Raw genomic sequence first — 17,569 nt, 5'->3', positions numbered from 1 at the left:
ATATATATATATATATATATATATATATATATATATATATATATATATATATATATATGTATATATACATAAATATGTGTGTGTGTGTGTGTGTGTGTGTGTGTGTGTGTGTGTGTGTGTGTGTGTGTGAGAAAGAGAGAGAGAGAGAGAGATCAAGAAATGCTACATATGCAGTTTACATAAGCATAAGCTATGTTTTATTATTATATAAGTTTTGTTATATTTTAGGAATTAAAAAAAACTAACCAGACAACCATTGAAATATTGGAACCCTATAATAGGGTTCCAATATTTCAACCCTATAAAAGGGTTGAAATAGTGGAACAACTATTATGACGACAATTATAGTCTTTTAAATAATACTTAAATATGGTTGGATTTTACTAATTTAGATACCAAATTGCATTAGTAGCTGGCAATGTACAGTTAGACAATGTTTATTGATATTTATTAGTATTATATATGATTTTATATTTATGTTAGTTTATGTTTTTATAACATATATAATTCAAGATTCTTAATTTTTCTGAATTTATTTAATTATTATCTATTTTGACTTAAATGGCATTGAAGTGAGGGTTAATATTATAGCCAATTTTATTAGTACTATTTTCTCTTCTTTTTTCATTAAGATTTCTAAAGTAGACTTCCAGTTCTCATTGTCCAAAAGGTGCCCTTTTTTATTACTAATTTATTTTAATGTAATTTGACATTTAAAGAAAACAGTGAAAGATGTACATTTCTAAATTTCCTTGATTCAAATTTATTATTTTGTTTCAATTTTCTCTAGATTAATTTAAAAAACACCTCAAGAAAATGATTTGATCATTAAAAGCACAATATCATGTTCTTACGTGACAGAAGCTGAAACTAGATTTTACATATTTTTAATGTTTAAAAACTTTTTAAACATTAAAATTATGTAAAATTTAGTTTCAGTTAAGTCATAATGCTTAAGAACTTTATGATTGTATGAAGTAGATACACTTTATGTACAATTGAAATAAATTTTGATTTGCTGTTAATCTACAGATTGGTTACACTGATGAATTTCAAAAATTTAATCGATAATCAAATCAAAAGTTTAATCAGTATGTTACAACTTTTTAAAATTATGTAACACTGAGAGGTAAATAAACGAAAATTATCTATAATTTTTTTGTTGTTGTAATTGAAAATATAATTAATAGTTATTATATAAACTTATTTCCCTCCCATGGGACACAAAGCTCCACAATCTAGCAAGCCTGACCTTTGAGCCAATGTACAGATTCAAATATGTTTACCTTAAATTTAGAGATTTTAATAGTTTATACTATAATATATTAAAATTATCCTCTCAAGTATTTTTAGCTCTTTAACTAAACTATTAATATTGCTATATAGTTTAACTTATCTGCATGTCTTTTTTCATGCCCTTTTAAACTACTTTAAATACAGAAAAATGTCGAATCAACAAAAAGTTTTGATTCTGTTTGTTTTTAATGTTTTAAAATTATACATGGGGGTATTGATTTTGTAGTTATAAGGCTGTTTACGTAATGTGACACATTTTTTGGTCTTTTTAATTTCCTTTCTCCCCCATAAGATATTTTGTGATATTTTTTATCAACCCATTCCCCTCCTCTTATGTGACGTGGCATTTGTAAACAAAATATATCTGAGCTCGCAATTTTAGCTAAAAGTTTCCTAATTCCGTTGTGATAAGAATTGAAATTGAATTTTAGTTCAATTTCAATTCTTATCACAACGGAATTACATCAAACACAAAAAAAGCCCTTTGTATTTGTCCTTGACATTATTAAGGCCTTAGCAATGCGTACGCTAAGGGCTGATACAAAGGATTGAGGAGTTATATTTTAAAAAAACTTTAAGAAACGTTAGATGTCGTAAAATTAGCGGGCAGTGGGAACGGAGGTGCGAAACTAGTTGTTTCGCTGCGTATATAGTTTATGAACACCCATAAGAAGTTGTATTTGGAGCGGATTTAGTATAGTATCCCTTAGAAAGTGTCTTGGAGAACAAGTAGGAAAATGTACATACATTAACTAAGAGTTTTAGCGTTTAGTCGTGATAATAGTGAGTCTAATATCATGATTAAAATATTTTATTTTTAAAAACTAATACCTAAGTAAGGAACTTAAGATCTGAACAAACCCCGAAAGTTGAGGCTGTTTCAGTTACCTATTTTTAGGAGCAACGAAATAAAAAACTTTAAATGTTTAGAATAACAAATTTTTCAATTAAGTAATATTTCAAAGTTCTTTCCCCAGGGTTGTCCAATTTTCACCAGTTATAAAGCAATGGTCGCTTTAAAAGTTAATAAATAACAAACAATAAGTTTAGGACTATTAGGGAACTATTCATCAAATCAAGAAAATGAACTATATACTTATCAACTTTAAAATATTTGGAAATTAGGCCAAAATGAATCTAAATATTTAATAAACAGGGGTGGGTGAGGGAAAAAAAATAACAATATCTGTTAGCATGATAGTATATGCAAATATAATATACAGTGCTGGAGTAAGTGGGGCTTTAGACCCGGCACATAAAATTGACCTCCAAAAAAATAGCCCTGGGCAACAAAAAGTCATGGTCTGCTACTGCTATATAGTGTTGATGATAATAATAGTAATTATTGTTATTAAATATGGATTATATTACAACAAGTATGAAATGCAACCAAGAAAGAAGAAAATGTATTTGGTAATTTTTATATTTTTTGTAGTATTTTGCTTCTCTGTTTTTTTGTCCAATACTTTACCTTCTTACATATATATTTTTACATTAATTAGACTTTCTTTTTTAATAACTTATAGTTGCAATATATTATTTTTTCTTTTTCTCAAGGTAGGTTTGAGCTTTCTGTTTATAGGGTAAGTTTTTGATGGTGTGATTTAAGAATACTATTTTAGTCCTTTGTACGAGAAGGGATTGATATATGGTAAATAATCTATTAAACTCGTGATGAATGGATTCACCTCCTTGTTCGTAGTATTCAAACCCAGCACCCCATTTTTTCAAAAATGGAATAGCATGATCTTCCAACATGTGTAACTTTGATAGCACTAAATCATCTGACAATAAAACTGTATTAAATCAGCAATATATTTTTCTAAATATAAATATACAGTAATAGTGAAAAGCATATCTCTTTTACCTAAAATAAATGTTATTTCTCAAACATACTACAAGCAATTTAATATATATACAAATATAATACCCTATAAACTACTTATCAACCAATAAATTTTTATGAATATCTTATCTAAAAACAAGGCATTTAAAATAATTTACTTTCAAGAATATTGTCCTCGTTATAAATTGTTTTAATATTATTGCTATTATTATACAATTTGTTTTTACTTTAGAATAGTACTAGTACTATTTCTAAATATCTATGAAATATAATAACCTTTTTTCAGAATATATATTGTTATATATATATATATACAGCTATGCTCAAATGTATGGAGCACCCCTATATTTTATTTAAAATTCAAAAGTAATGAACAAATAGTAAATGTGAATGTGTTTATTTGATACAAATTATTTCAATTCAACAATATTATTTAATATAATTAATATTTTGTAGCACCTCCCTTTGCCTTGATCACCGCACGTAGTCTTTTGGGCATGCTGTCCACAAGATCCTTACATACATTCGCTGGTATTTTTTCCCATTCATCCAGAATTTTCGCTTTAAATTCTTCTTTGGATTTACATCTGTAAATTGACAACTTCCTCTTCAAAATAGACCACAAATTTTCTATGGGTGACAAATCTGGAGACTGGGGGGGCCACGTAATGAGGGGAACTTCATTTGTTGAAAACCAGTCCAAACTTTTTTTTGCCTTGTGGCAAGGAGCGTTATCTTGTTGAAAATAATATTGAGGGACATCTTCGTCAAATAATTTCAATATTGGTGGCTCCAAAACTTCATTTAGCATGGTAATGTAGCGCTCTGCATTCATCCTACCCTCACATAAAAATATTTCACCTACGCCACTGGAGGCCATGCAACCCCAGATCATTGTGCCACCACCGCCAAATTTGACTGTAGGGATGATACATTCCGGCTCAAATGCTTCGCCTGGTCGTCGTCTTACAAAGGTGCCTCCAGGTTGCCCGAAAATCTAGGTCAAAAAAGTAAAGGAATACAAATTTGATATTATAAATTTCAACATGTAAAATTTCAGGTACTTAAAGGAATAATTTCGAAATGATATTTTATTTTTATTTTTTGGTTACACCGTAAGTCATAATGATGCCTTACCTCTATATTTGATTCGTCTGACCAAATAATTTTGGCCCAATCTTCTGATGACCAATTTTGGTGCTGTTTAGCCCATTCTAAACGAAGTTTCTTATGGTGCTCAGTCAGCAATGGTTTTCGGCGAGCCCTTCTTCCATGTAAATTACCTTCTTTTAAGTATCTTCTAACACTTGGAGCAGAAATTTGAATTTTTCTGTGCTCCCACAGATCGCTAACCAAGTCTTTAGAAGATTTGGTCCGATTTCGAAGTGAAATCCTGTTGAGGAAACGATGGTTTCTAGGAGAAAGTATACGTTTTCTTCCCGTTTTTGGTCTATTTTCGTATGAACCAGTTTCACTAAATCTATTTATAGCATTTTGCACTGCTTTCCTTGAGCATTTCATAATTTTTGAAATTTCCACTTGGGAATGTCCTTGTTTATGGAGTATCACAATTTGGCTTCTTTCACTCACAGAAAGTTCGCGTGTTTTACTCATAATGAAAATAAATAAAGAACGATAAAAAAAATCACTACTTTTAAACAATAGATAATGAGCGGCTGACAATAGTTACGTTTAAGATAAGAATGAAATGAATATCTTAATTCGACAGAATTTATACTAAGTGAGTATGTAGACAAGTTAAGACAAGTCTAATCATGCCCAGACAAGCAAATTCAACATGCATTAAATGATTTACTAATGCTTAAACGTAAAAAACAAATAAAATACCATTTAAAAAAAAATTCATCATGTATATCTCATTTTTTAAACACAAATATATTTAAACAAATAGGTGCTCCATACATTTGAGCATAGCTGTATATATATATATATATATATATATATATATATATATATATATATATATATATATATATATATATATATATATATATATATATATATATATATTTGCATGCATGTGTATGTTGCATACATACACACACAAATATGATATATGTGTGTATGTTTTCTATTTAGCAATTGCAAATTTCCAAATGCATGCAATGTAAAGTAAAAGAAACGTTACTTTTTAATTACCTAACTTAATATTAACAAGTAATTTTATTTTTTTACATTTTTTTATCTTTTTTTTATAACATGATCATTTAAAATGCACCAGAACAAAGTTATAAGAAAAAAATCTTAGCACTTAACTACTCAAACGAGTAAAAACACATTTTTCTACCAAAATAAAATTTAATCAAAAACCAAAAAGTAATCAACTTTAAAGAAAACAATATTAAAGAAATTAACGAAAAAATTTTCAAATTCGAACAGTTAGAAATTCTGAAAATTTATTTAAATTCTGAAAATTTATTTAAAAAAATAAACAAGTCGCTCTTCTACAGCAAAATAGTTTTCACAGTCATACAATTATACGCATCTTAATTTGTTTTTAAACTTATTTTATTTGCCTAATATTAAAAATATGATGCTTGCTCATTGATTCATAAAATAAAAAGTTTATAATACTAAACAGAACACCAAAAAATGCAAATAAATGGTCGTCATTTAAAATTTACTCTGAAGTTATGAACCGCAGCCATTTTAAAACCTCTAAATTTTTTACCGTACTGGCTCATGCGTACCTAAACATAACCCTTTTTCCTAATATCTAAGCAACCGTGTCCTACTTAAAATATTTTACTAAAGGAGTTGCTTACTAATTAACAATAGTTTATCATTTACTAAAGCTCAATTAGGTGCTTAGAAATAAAATGCAGCGTAAGAAATGTTTAAATTGTTAATTAAAAATGTACTAGTGTTTGGATTAAAGGAATTGAGCTGAAAAAGCACGGATGAAATCAAGGAAGATGACGATGGAAGTATTTGTGAAGAATTCGACGCAATTGGATTAGAAAAATTGAATATTGTTACACATTTCAGGTTAAACAGTAGAGATAAAAATAAACCAGGACCACTAGTTATTGAACTAGTTAATTCATCAGAAACAAGTTTTAAGTTTTGCTAGAGAATTAAATAAAATCGAAGCATATAAAAATAAATTAATTATCAATCCAGATCTAACGTATAGAGAAAGAGCTAGCCTTAAATTGCTACTTGGTGAAAGAAATAGATTAAATAAACTAGAAGAAGATAAAAGTTCGACATTTCTATTCATTGTCAGAAACGATATGTTGCAGAAAATTGAAATCAAAAACCAATAAAATATTTGAAGCACCGTCAAGATTAAGATCTAAACTCAATGAAATAACGTGCTTATACTTAAATGCAACTTCATCAAACAATAAGTGAATGAACTAATCAAAGTTATTAACTCAAACAAAGCTAATGTTGTAATGATTTGTGAAACTTGGAGGAATAATGAGTCAGTATCTAGTATCAATGGATACATCTTATTTAGAAAAGACAGAGATGTTTATAGAGGTGGAGGAGTATGTATATATATAAAAAACGATATAAAGGCCTATGAAGTATCAGAAAATTGTTTAAAAAACCCTAATATAGAACAAATCTGGTGTGTTATTGAATTAGGAAATGAAAAAATAAGCCAAGAACAATTGTGATAAAATTACTTGACTATAAAGATAAGATAAAAATACTAAAAAATGCGAACAAACTTAAAGGCTCCGGAATATTTATTAACGAAGATTATTCAATTGAAACAGCGTTGATACGGAAAAAGCTTTTTGTAGAGAGAAAGTTGCACAGGACAAACGGTAAATATTGTATTGTTGTATATGATAAATTAATTATAAAGGAATTTAGGAAAACGAGTGCCATCAATTAAATTCTTTAACTTTTTATATATTTTGTTCTTAAAATTACTCTTATTTAAAATGGCTGAGGAAACTGATTTGTCAAACTTTGAATTTAAAACATTTAAAATTTAAAATTCAATCCTTTTAAATCGCAATTCTGATCCTGATATTAATTTTTATAATGATGATGAACTAATTAAAAATATTAGCCCATTATATTATAACCCATACTCAAAAGACATTACCAAAGGAATGGATGATAACTCATTTTCAATTCTTCATATTAATATTATGAGTTTAAAAAAAAATTTTGAATCATTAAAACAGTTTCTATATAAAATTAAAATTAATTTTCAAATTATTTGTCTTAGTGAAACATGGTGTCAAGACAAAAATGTTGAGAACGATTCATATTTCCAAATACCCAATTACAATGTAGTCCACCAAATTAGAGACCTGGGCAAGGAAGGCGGGGGTTTATGTATGTTTATTAAGAATTCATTATTATTCAAATTTAATTCAAATTTAAGTTCAATCACAAATGATTATGAGTCATTATGTGTGGAAATCATTAATAAAGCTTCAAAAAACATTGTCGTGCATGCATTATACTGACCACCATCAGGAAATATTAATGTGTTTAAAGATCAATTAAAAATTTAATTGAAAATAAATTGAATTTGAATAAAAGTGTTTATTTCGTGGGTGACATTAACCTTAATATTTTGGATTATGACGTAAATAAACAAACGAATAAATTCTTTAATGTCATTTTTCAAAGTGGATACATTCCAATAATAAATAAACCTACGCGTGCGACTAGTTGTAGTGCAACGTCAATAGACCAAATTATAACTAATGTATTTATCAATACAAAAATTAAAACTGGAATATTTAAAACGGACATTTCGGATCACTTTCCGATTTTAATAATATCAAATAAATGCATTCAGCCTGATGCTTATAAAAAAAAGTTACAACACGAGTTATAAACGATACATCCATAAAATATTTTCATTATCTTATATCGTGTGTAAATTGGAACGAGACGCTAAAAAATCAAAATGCCAATGAAGCCTACGATATCTTCTTAACTGAATTTCTTACTCATTATAATGAAGCATTCCCTAAAATTACTAAATTAGTCAAATCGAAAACGCTTTTAAACCCATGGATAACGAAGAGAATCCTTAAATCTTCCAAAATTAAACAACAATTATATTGTAAGTTTCTTAAAAAAAGAACTCTGGTAAATGAAACTACTTATAAAAGTTATAAACGTTTATTTGAATCTGTTCTAAAACGCTCAAAAAAAAACTATTATTCTGAAAAATTAAAGATAAACAACAGTACACAAAAAACATGGAACATTATTAAAGAGGTAATTGGCAGGAAAAATCTGGACCGAAATGCACTTCCAACTAATCTTAAAATTAATAATAACTTAATTGTAAATAAATCATTAGTTGCAGAAACACTTAATAACTTTTTTGTTAATGTAGGTTCGAATTTAGCCTCTAAAATAGGACCATCTCAGACAAACTTTCGTTCATACCTAACACCAAATAAATTTGTCATGTCTAATCATGACAAATTTATTTGGCGTTCATTAATAATTCATCTTCTGTAAGTTATACATAACTTACAGAAGATGAATTATTAAACTCAGTTTTTTTTACTAAAACCTAATAAAAGTTCGGGTGCTGATGATGTCAGTAGTATTGTCATTATTAAATCAATAAGTTTTATAAAAATACCACTTTTACATATTTTTAAAAACACGGAGTTTTTCCTGAAAACTTAAAATGTGCAAAGGTTACACCAATCTATAAAACAGGTGATCCTTCTGATGTCTCAAACTACAGACCAATCTCAATTCTTACCTGCTTTTCCAAGATTTTAGAACGTGTTATGTATAACAGACTGTTTTCTTTTTTAACTAATAATAAAATTCTTTACGATTAACAATTTGGGTTTAAATCCGACCATTCATCCGATCACGCAATCATTCATCTAGTACACGAAATATTTAAAGCTTTTGATGAAAACAAATTTACTTTAGGCGTCTTTATTGATCTAAGTAAGGCTTTTGATACGGTGGATCATAATATTCTCCTGCACAAACTTAAAAATTATGGTATCATAAGTTTTAACTTAGCATGGTTTAAAAGTTATCTAGCAAACAGGAAACAGTACATCTCGTTTAATGATAGTAAAAAGGATTTAGCGACAATTTCCTGCGGCGTCCCACAAGGATCAATTTTAGGGCCCCTTTTATTCCTCATTTATATAAATGACTTAAATTAATTTTCAAGTATCTTAAATTCAATCCTATTTGCAGACGACACCAACTTATTTTATTCTGATGAGGATATTAATTCTTTATTTGAAACAGTAAACAAAGAGCTTGCAAAACTAAGTGAATGGTTTATAGCAAATAAATTATCCATAAACATAAAAAAAAAAAATATATACTTTCTTCCATCGTCTTCATGAAAAGAGACTCATCCCATTAAATCTTCCAATTTTAGTTGTAAATAACTCTTGTATAATAAGAGAGCGTTCATTGTTATTTCTTGGTGTTGTTATTGATGAAAATGTGAGTTGGAAGGAGCACATAAATATAATTCAAAATAAAATTTTGAAAAATATTGGTCTACTTTACAAAGCTAAGCAGTTATTAAATCAAACCTGTTTAAAATACATTTATTTTTCATTTATTCATAGCTACCTAAGTTATGCAAACGTTGCCTGGTGTAGCACTAACGTAACTAAAATAAATAAACTATTAATTAAACAACAGCATGCTGTAAGAATTATTGGAAATGTAGATCGTTTCTCACACACTAAACCTCTGTTCATTAAATTTAATATTCTCAACGTATTTCAACTAAATCTTTATCAAATTCTTATTTTCATGTTCAAAGTTAATAAAAAAATAGCACCTATTTTATTTAACTCTTTTTTGGAAAAAATATATCATCTATACCCAACACGATTTTCAGAAAACAATTATGTTCAACCTAAAACCTATTACTCTGTTACTAAGTTCTCAATTGCTAACAGAGGTCCTAAACTATGGAACATGCTATTAAATAATGAGTTAAAAACTATTTCTTCTATTAAACAATTTAAAAACAAACTTAAGCAAAAGCTTTTAATAAATGACAACGAATTAAAAATTTTCTGAAGCCTTTGATTAGGAGTAATCACGTTTGTCTATCTCTTTATAAATATGGTTTAAATATATATTCTATATACATTTCAATTTGTACATTAGGACGTTGTTTTTTATCTGATATAATAAACTTTACATATATAAAAGACACAGTTTTTAAAAAATGTTTTTTTTGTTTGTTTGTTTGTTGTTCGTGTATTATCTGTTATTTTATGATTTAAATTCAAAAGGTTTATAAAGCTAAAACCAGTTAGGAAAAAAATAATTTAATTAAAATAATTAATTAAAAAATCTTCGTATACTTTTGGATATAGTACACTGTAATATAGCGTAAAATGTTTTTTAGTTTTTATTTATCGTTATTTTATTTTAACGCAACGTTTTGTTTAACGTTTATTTAACGAGTTACTTTGTTTTGTATTTTTATTATCAACATTTTTATTCAAAGGGGCTTGGTGATAAGACAGAACTTGTCTTCTTCTTGCCCCAGCCATGTATTTATATATTTGTATTGCATAAACTTGTAAACTTTTCTTATCGGCGAAATACATAATAATAAAAAAAATCTATACATTTACATTGTAAATATGATTGTATAGACTTTTTGATACATGACAGGTATTTAAGGCGGTCCCTAAATCATTATGGTCTGAAAATAAATTATCCCGTTGACGGAGCGGCCCTTCTCTGATATTGTTTTGCTCCATTATTATTTAAATAATAAGATGTTAAAAAATTGAAAGCAAATATAAATTATTTTATTACTTTTATTAAACTTTATTTAAAAAAAATAAACTGTTCCCATATTTCGACTAAATCGACTTTTAGTCGACTAGTCATGATTACACGGTTTAATCAGCAAACCAGAGAATATATATTTTAATAGAGTTTAATATCAGGTACGTAATTAGGAGAAATTCATTGTTCATCTTTAATCTTTTGGAGCTGGAGCACTTTAGTACACCCTAACAACTTTGAGGACAATAATGATGATGATGTACATGATTTTTAGGTTGAATTAACTCAAGCTAGCCAAATTTGACCTATTGTACAAAGAATACAAATTAAAAACTATTTGTTTGGAAATCAAAGGCGATAATATATAGATAAGTATTACATGGGCACCTGCAGGATTTTTTGATGTTTTATTTATGACAATTTTAGGCATTATGCAAATTCCAAATTCAAGCATGTCTACCCTTAGTGAGTTGGTGAATATTCTAACACACGGTTTAACCGTGGTCTTATAACTCGTTATTTTGCTTTAATTTTTAGGTTATTTAGCTTATTGAAAATACGCGATTTCTGTAACCAAACAACCATTTAAAAATTAAAAAAATTTATGTTAGTGATAATTCTTAATCACATTAGTTTATTTCCTAAGTAAGCCTTACCAACCGTTTCCAGTAAATAAGCAATTCTTTTATCTGTTTATTTCCTCACCAAATCATTTTATTTGAAAACATGGTTTCCGTAACCTTAGTTGAGCCATGGAAGTAATGGGTAATGCGGAAGTTATCGGACAAAATAAAAACGTCAATAACTTATTTATAAATAAAAAAATAAACTACTATTATATTTTTTTTAAATTAAGCATTTATCTTTTAATAAAAATATATTATTTTTCATATGAAAAAACACAACCATCTGCAATTGATCTCAATTTTGCTCTGACACCTTCCATATGCGACTGTAAAAAGTTTAAATCAATTTCTTGTTGTTTTAGTTTAATGCGATCAATCAAAACTTGCTCTGTTGAAACTTGCCAATCTCCCTCGTAAACCTTCTGTGCCAAATGTCCCCAAAAATTTTCAATTGGTCGTGCTTGAGGCACATTTGGGGGATTGGATTCTTTATCAACGTAATAGAGATATTGATCCATCCAATTTAGAGAATCTTTAGAATAATGAGAACTTGCTAAATCTGGCCAAAATAAATAGTTAAAGTCTCCATGATACTTGTGATTAAATGGAAGAAGTCGTTTTTCTAAACATTCATTAATATAGATTGATGAATTGATCGCTACATCCTTGGAAGTGCGAAACAATGTCTTGGACATACCACGGTCAGATATCCACATTAATAATTTTTTTGGAAATTTCTCTTTTCCTAAAAAACGAACATTTTCTGGACATGTCTTTTTGTTGTTTGTGTAGTATCCAGAATTTCCAGGCATGTTGTCCCCTGCAAAGCAAAAGTATTTTTCGTCATTGATGACTAGAAGCGATTTTGTGTTATAGAGTTGTTTAACTAGTTTCCTGCTTCTTTTCTTTGCCTTTATTTGTTGTTCTATAGTGTATTTTGGAGTCTTTTCGCGTTTTCTATATTTAATATTCATTTTTTTAAACTGACGACCAATTGTCGATTGATTTACACCGAATTTAATACCTATTTTTCTCTGACTGACCCCTTTTCGATTGTTGACAAGTCTCGTTAATTCGACTTTCTTTTCTCTAGTCCAGGATGTCGGACGACCAGGGTGCTTTCTATCAGAAAACGATTGAACAGTTTTAAGTCTTTTTAGGTTATCATATATTGTACTTCGAGCAAATCCTTCCTTTTCAAAATGATTTAAGATTTTTTTTTGTATTAGGTTTATTTACAAAAAAACATTTTTAGTCGCTTTCGAAAAGATTCTCGTTCAGCTGCATTTAACCTCATTTTAAATAATTGTGTTTCGAATAATAAAGTTTATATTTTAAAGAACGTTTATGCCTACGCATAAAACCACAAAAACTAATTATTATGCTCAAATAATGAAATTAGGATTTGTCCGATAACTTCCGCATCACCCGTTATAAAACAGATGGACGTTCAACCGCATTGAAATGCTTTGGGACTATGCTTATGACCTTTTGTTTCGTAAATAATAAAAAAAACGATATCAAGACTGTACTTAAATGCAAATAGACACGTTTATAATAATTTAAAAGTATAGTATTTTGTCAATATTCAAATATAAACATTAAAAATGGCGCATCGAAACGGCAAACAACGACTTTTTTAAAAACTTCATATTAAATGGAGTATTACAAGAATAAATGGAATTATGATATACAACTAATGAAACCTTTAGCTTTTTCAATTTAGAAAATTTTTTTTACCGAGTTTAAATAAACCTTTTGTTGAACAATTACAAGAAAAGAAGCCTAAACTAGAGATATAAAATGAATTACTTTTGGGTACACTAGAGTTGTTAGTCCTTGGCCTTCAAAATAAACAACATGAAATTAACTAATTAAAAGTTTATATTCTTTTTTTTAATGCATTTTTTGAATTATTTTTACATGTGGTTCTATTGTCACAGCAATTGCTACTTACAGTTTTGTTAATAATTGGCCTAAACGTAAGGTAAAAATTTAAGTCTTTGGTCTTGAAAATGTTAGCGTAGGCCTTGGCCTTAAAACTCTTAGGCTTAACCTTGCTACTTTTGGCCTTGTTAACAACTCTGGGATACACCAGTAAAAGAAAGTTAATTACGAATTATAGTTTAAGAAATATGATTTCGAATATTTTCAATAAGTGTTTATACACAATTCTTGCTTATTATATTAAATGAATTTTAATTACTTCGGTTTAGTTGAAGACTTCTTTTAGCATGCATATTAATAAATCTAGTTTATAGCAAGAATAATCTGATAAACAAATTTTATGGGTCTAATTACTAATTACTTTTTTATATAAATTTTTTCTGAAAAAAAAAAATTCTCACTTTTTAACTAAAAACCAACAAAAGCAGTAAAAAAAAAAGAAAATATTATTTTCTCGTTTTGAGTGCAAATTAACGCCAGTCAGAATAGTGAATAAAAAAGAAAAATATGGTTCTCCGTCTCATAACTCAAATATATACAATTTAGACAAAGAACACCATAAACATTTGAGAAATTTCTAAATTATTCTTTTAGTGTAGCTCACTAGTCTCAATTACATGCAAATCGCCATTATTGTCTAAAACATGTATAGAACCAACTGATTGCTGAATTGGCTGCTGAATTACGCGTATACTACTACAATCATTACCTAAAGCGGTTAAGCTATTGTCTTTAAGTGCTTCTTGGAGTCTTTTAACGTTTTCATCAGATACTTGAGTCACTTGAATATTATACTGTAAATCGTCGTCATTAACACCACCATGGTGATGAGCATGCAGCTCTTGCATACTTTTTTGTATTTCCTCGTAGCTCATTAAAATAACACCGCCAGATTCTCCGATAGGGGAGCTTTCAATGGCAGCTTGAGTAAGTTGTGCTAGTGCAACATAGGTAGCATCCTCCATGTTCATGCCTGATATAGGTAGCATTCCAGCAACAACCATACTAGGATCAGAATTTGGTTGTTCTTCAGCATTAATGTGTAACACATGAGAACCATCATCTGGTGAAGAATCGTCGTCAGTGTGGTCTATTTTTTCGCCTTCTTCGAGGTCATCTTCAGCCTTTACATCGACTTCAGACATACTCAAATCAATGTCATCTAAAAAATTTATAGAATTTATGTTTCCTTTAAAAAATAAAAAAATACTATAACAGGATTACCACTATTAAAACTGAGGCTAACAATAAGGACTTTAAGGAGAATTAAGAATATATTTATAAGGAGATTTGGTCCCGAACGCCAATTTTTTCAAGGAAAAAATAAGGAGAATTAAGGAGAAAATGATTACTTTAAAAACAGAATCGTTCTTTTTTCAATAAATATTAAATATAAATAGATAAACTATTACAAATATAATATATTATACACATACACAAACACACAGATATATATATATATATATATATATATATATATATATATATATATATATATATATATATATATATATATATATATATATATATATATATATATATATATATATATATATATATATATATATATATATATATATATATATATATATACACACACACACACAGTATCGGACAAAACGAGTGCAACCAAATAATGGTAATTTAGGTTCTTTATATAAAAGTGCTGCATTTTTTCAATTTAGAGAAATAACTATGTAACTGTTTAGAGACAAAGTTCTTCAAGTTTTATTCATCACAAAGTTCATTATTTGTACACGAAAATTAATAAATTAATCAAAAGTATTAAAAAAAGTTGATTTCCTTCTGGACAAAACAAGTGCAACTCGACAAAATGTTGACCAAGCTGTATTTCGCTATCAATATTTCGTGGCGAATCCTTTGTTGTCGATCACAGCCTTGCATTTTCAAGGCATAGATTCAATCAGGTGATCAATGAAACTTTGTGGAGTCACTGCCCAGGCCTTTTGGATTTGTTCAAACAGTTGATCCTTATTACGAACACCTTCACGATTAATTCTGCGGTTGACGATCTCCCACAGGTTCTTGATAGGGTTGAGATCCGGAGATTGTGGCGGCAAATCCATCACCGATAGGTGGTTGTCTTGAAACCACTGCTTGACTACTTTTGCAGTGTGTTTCGGATCGTTGTCTTGCTGAAAAACCCATTTTATTGGCATATTCCATTCAGCATGAGGTAACATAACATCTTTCAGGATATTTTTATACATGAAACGGTCCATTATTCCATCAATTCGATGTATTGGACCTAGACCGTTAGCATAAAAACACCCCCAAACCATAACATTGTCTCCACCATGCTTCACGGTCTTATGGCAGTAACGTAAATCAAGGCGTTTTCCGGCCGGTCGACGTACACGGCAAATGCCATCGCTCCCAATGATGTTGAACTTCGTTCATCACTGAACAGGACAGTTTGCCATTTCTGCACATTCCAGTCAATATGAGATGTAGCAAACAGGGGTCTTTTCTTCTGGTTTTTTAGTGAAATCAGCGGTTTCTTTGCAGGGCGTCGAGAAAACAATCCGGCTTCAACAGCACGTTGTCCGATTGTTCGGTCCGATACAGGCAGCTCTAATTGCTTTTGTATCTTGACTGATGATATCCAGGGATCCTTCTTGACGGATCTGACGATCATAGAATCCTCTCTAGAAGTGGTGGAACCCGGTCTTCCACCTTTGTTATCTACTCCCAACTTCCTTGTAGAACGATATTTGGAACATAGTCTTGATACGGTCCACTTTTTCACGCGATATTTATCACAAATACTTTTTTGTGACATTCCACTTACGTAATCGCCAATAATTTTCGTTCTTAGTTCCAATCCAAGACTGTCGGGAGCCATTTTTGCACTTGAACTCATAAAAATAATAAAAATAAATAATCACGCTTCTCAAGGCTTACCGTGTTACATTTACCTTGTGATGATACAATAATGCTCTGTGGAACACAACGTCTTGGTTGGATGTGGACTGCATTGATGTAATGAAACACTTGTTGTACTTCACTTCTTGTATTGATGTTCTTCGATAAAACACTTTGATAAACTGTCTTGATAATACTGACTAATTGACTTCCATAAACTGACTGAATTACATGTCGATTTACATGTCTCTTATACAGTAAAATGAACCTGTGTAAACCTGTTCTGGAAGATTCTAGATGCTTCTTTTCGATGCTTATGGATGCTTCTGAATGTTTCTGGATATTTCTGGATGCTTCCAGATGCTTCTTCTAGAAACTTCTGGAAGCTTCTGCATGCTTCTGGAAACTTCTGGATACTTCCTTTAATTATTAAAAAAACTTCCGTGATGTTGACACGGACCAGACTTAAGAAAATGAAACAAACCAAAAAAGTTGCACTTGTTTTGTCCGCTGCAAAATGGCATTTGTCAACGAAATTCTGCCTGTGTGTTGTCACCTGTCAGCTGATTGCTCATGTCATGGCATGCTATGACTCCAGACTCCTAAACTGTTTGTTGTGGTAGTATAGTTCGTTTCGTTTTTAAGACATGTAAAATTAGGAACACTTTTTAGCATTGTTCGATGTTGGTAGCAAATGTTTTGTCCTGTATATATCTAACATTATTATAAAAGTTCATTTTTCTTTTTAACAAGCTTTTTTTCAAAATAAAGCTTTTCAAGAGACTCTAGTTTTTCAAAGGCAGCTCTTTTTAATGCATTAGATTTTAATATGTCAGCTTTAATGTCATCTAATTACAAAGAGAATCATTAAATAATGACATTTCATTTAGTATTATATGAACTAAAAATTAGTAAAAGAAAAACAAGGACAGCCTAATTTCAAATTTCAAAACTTGACCTAAAATATATGTAACACCACTAGATTAAAAAATATTACACTTAAGTCTTTAATTTCCATGTACAAAGTGGCCAGTCAATTTGTACATGGAAATTAAAAAAAAAAAAAAATTTAAAAAATGATTTTTAAACCAAAAAATTAAAAATAATTAAATATGTTAATTAAAAAAAAAGATTAGCTAAAAGTTAAGGATATATTTTAAATAATATATAAGAACAATTAAAAAAAAAATAATAAAGCAAAAAAAAC

At 28.9% G+C, this 17,569-nt stretch overlaps 2 protein-coding genes across 3 annotated transcripts in view; both read right to left on the bottom strand.

The window, feature by feature from the left end:
• Positions 1 to 11,783: 11,783 nt before the first annotated feature.
• LOC136086945 (uncharacterized) lies at positions 11,784 to 12,503 on the bottom strand. Its single transcript, XM_065809447.1, has one exon. It carries the CDS (start codon positions 12,501 to 12,503, stop codon positions 11,784 to 11,786), a length of 720 nt encoding a protein of 239 aa, XP_065665519.1.
• Positions 12,504 to 13,982: 1,479 nt separating this feature from the next.
• Positions 13,983 to 17,569, bottom strand: part of LOC100203510 (zinc finger protein ZFAT) — a 33,727-nt gene continuing 30,140 nt past the window's right edge. For both annotated transcript variants that reach the window (XM_065810595.1, XM_065810596.1), the window contains one exon: positions 13,983 to 14,638. In XM_065810595.1, coding sequence (XP_065666667.1) covers positions 14,067 to 14,638 — 572 coding nt within the window. In that variant the 3' untranslated portion in view covers positions 13,983 to 14,066. The remainder of the gene's footprint in view (positions 14,639 to 17,569) is intronic.

The sequence above is a fragment of the Hydra vulgaris genome, chromosome 11, assembly GCF_038396675.1.
Source record: "Hydra vulgaris chromosome 11, alternate assembly HydraT2T_AEP".
Lineage (NCBI taxonomy): Eukaryota > Metazoa > Cnidaria > Hydrozoa > Anthoathecata > Hydridae > Hydra > Hydra vulgaris.
The sequence above is the reverse complement of the archived record's forward strand: the minus strand, read 5'-3'. Positions and strand labels throughout refer to the sequence as shown.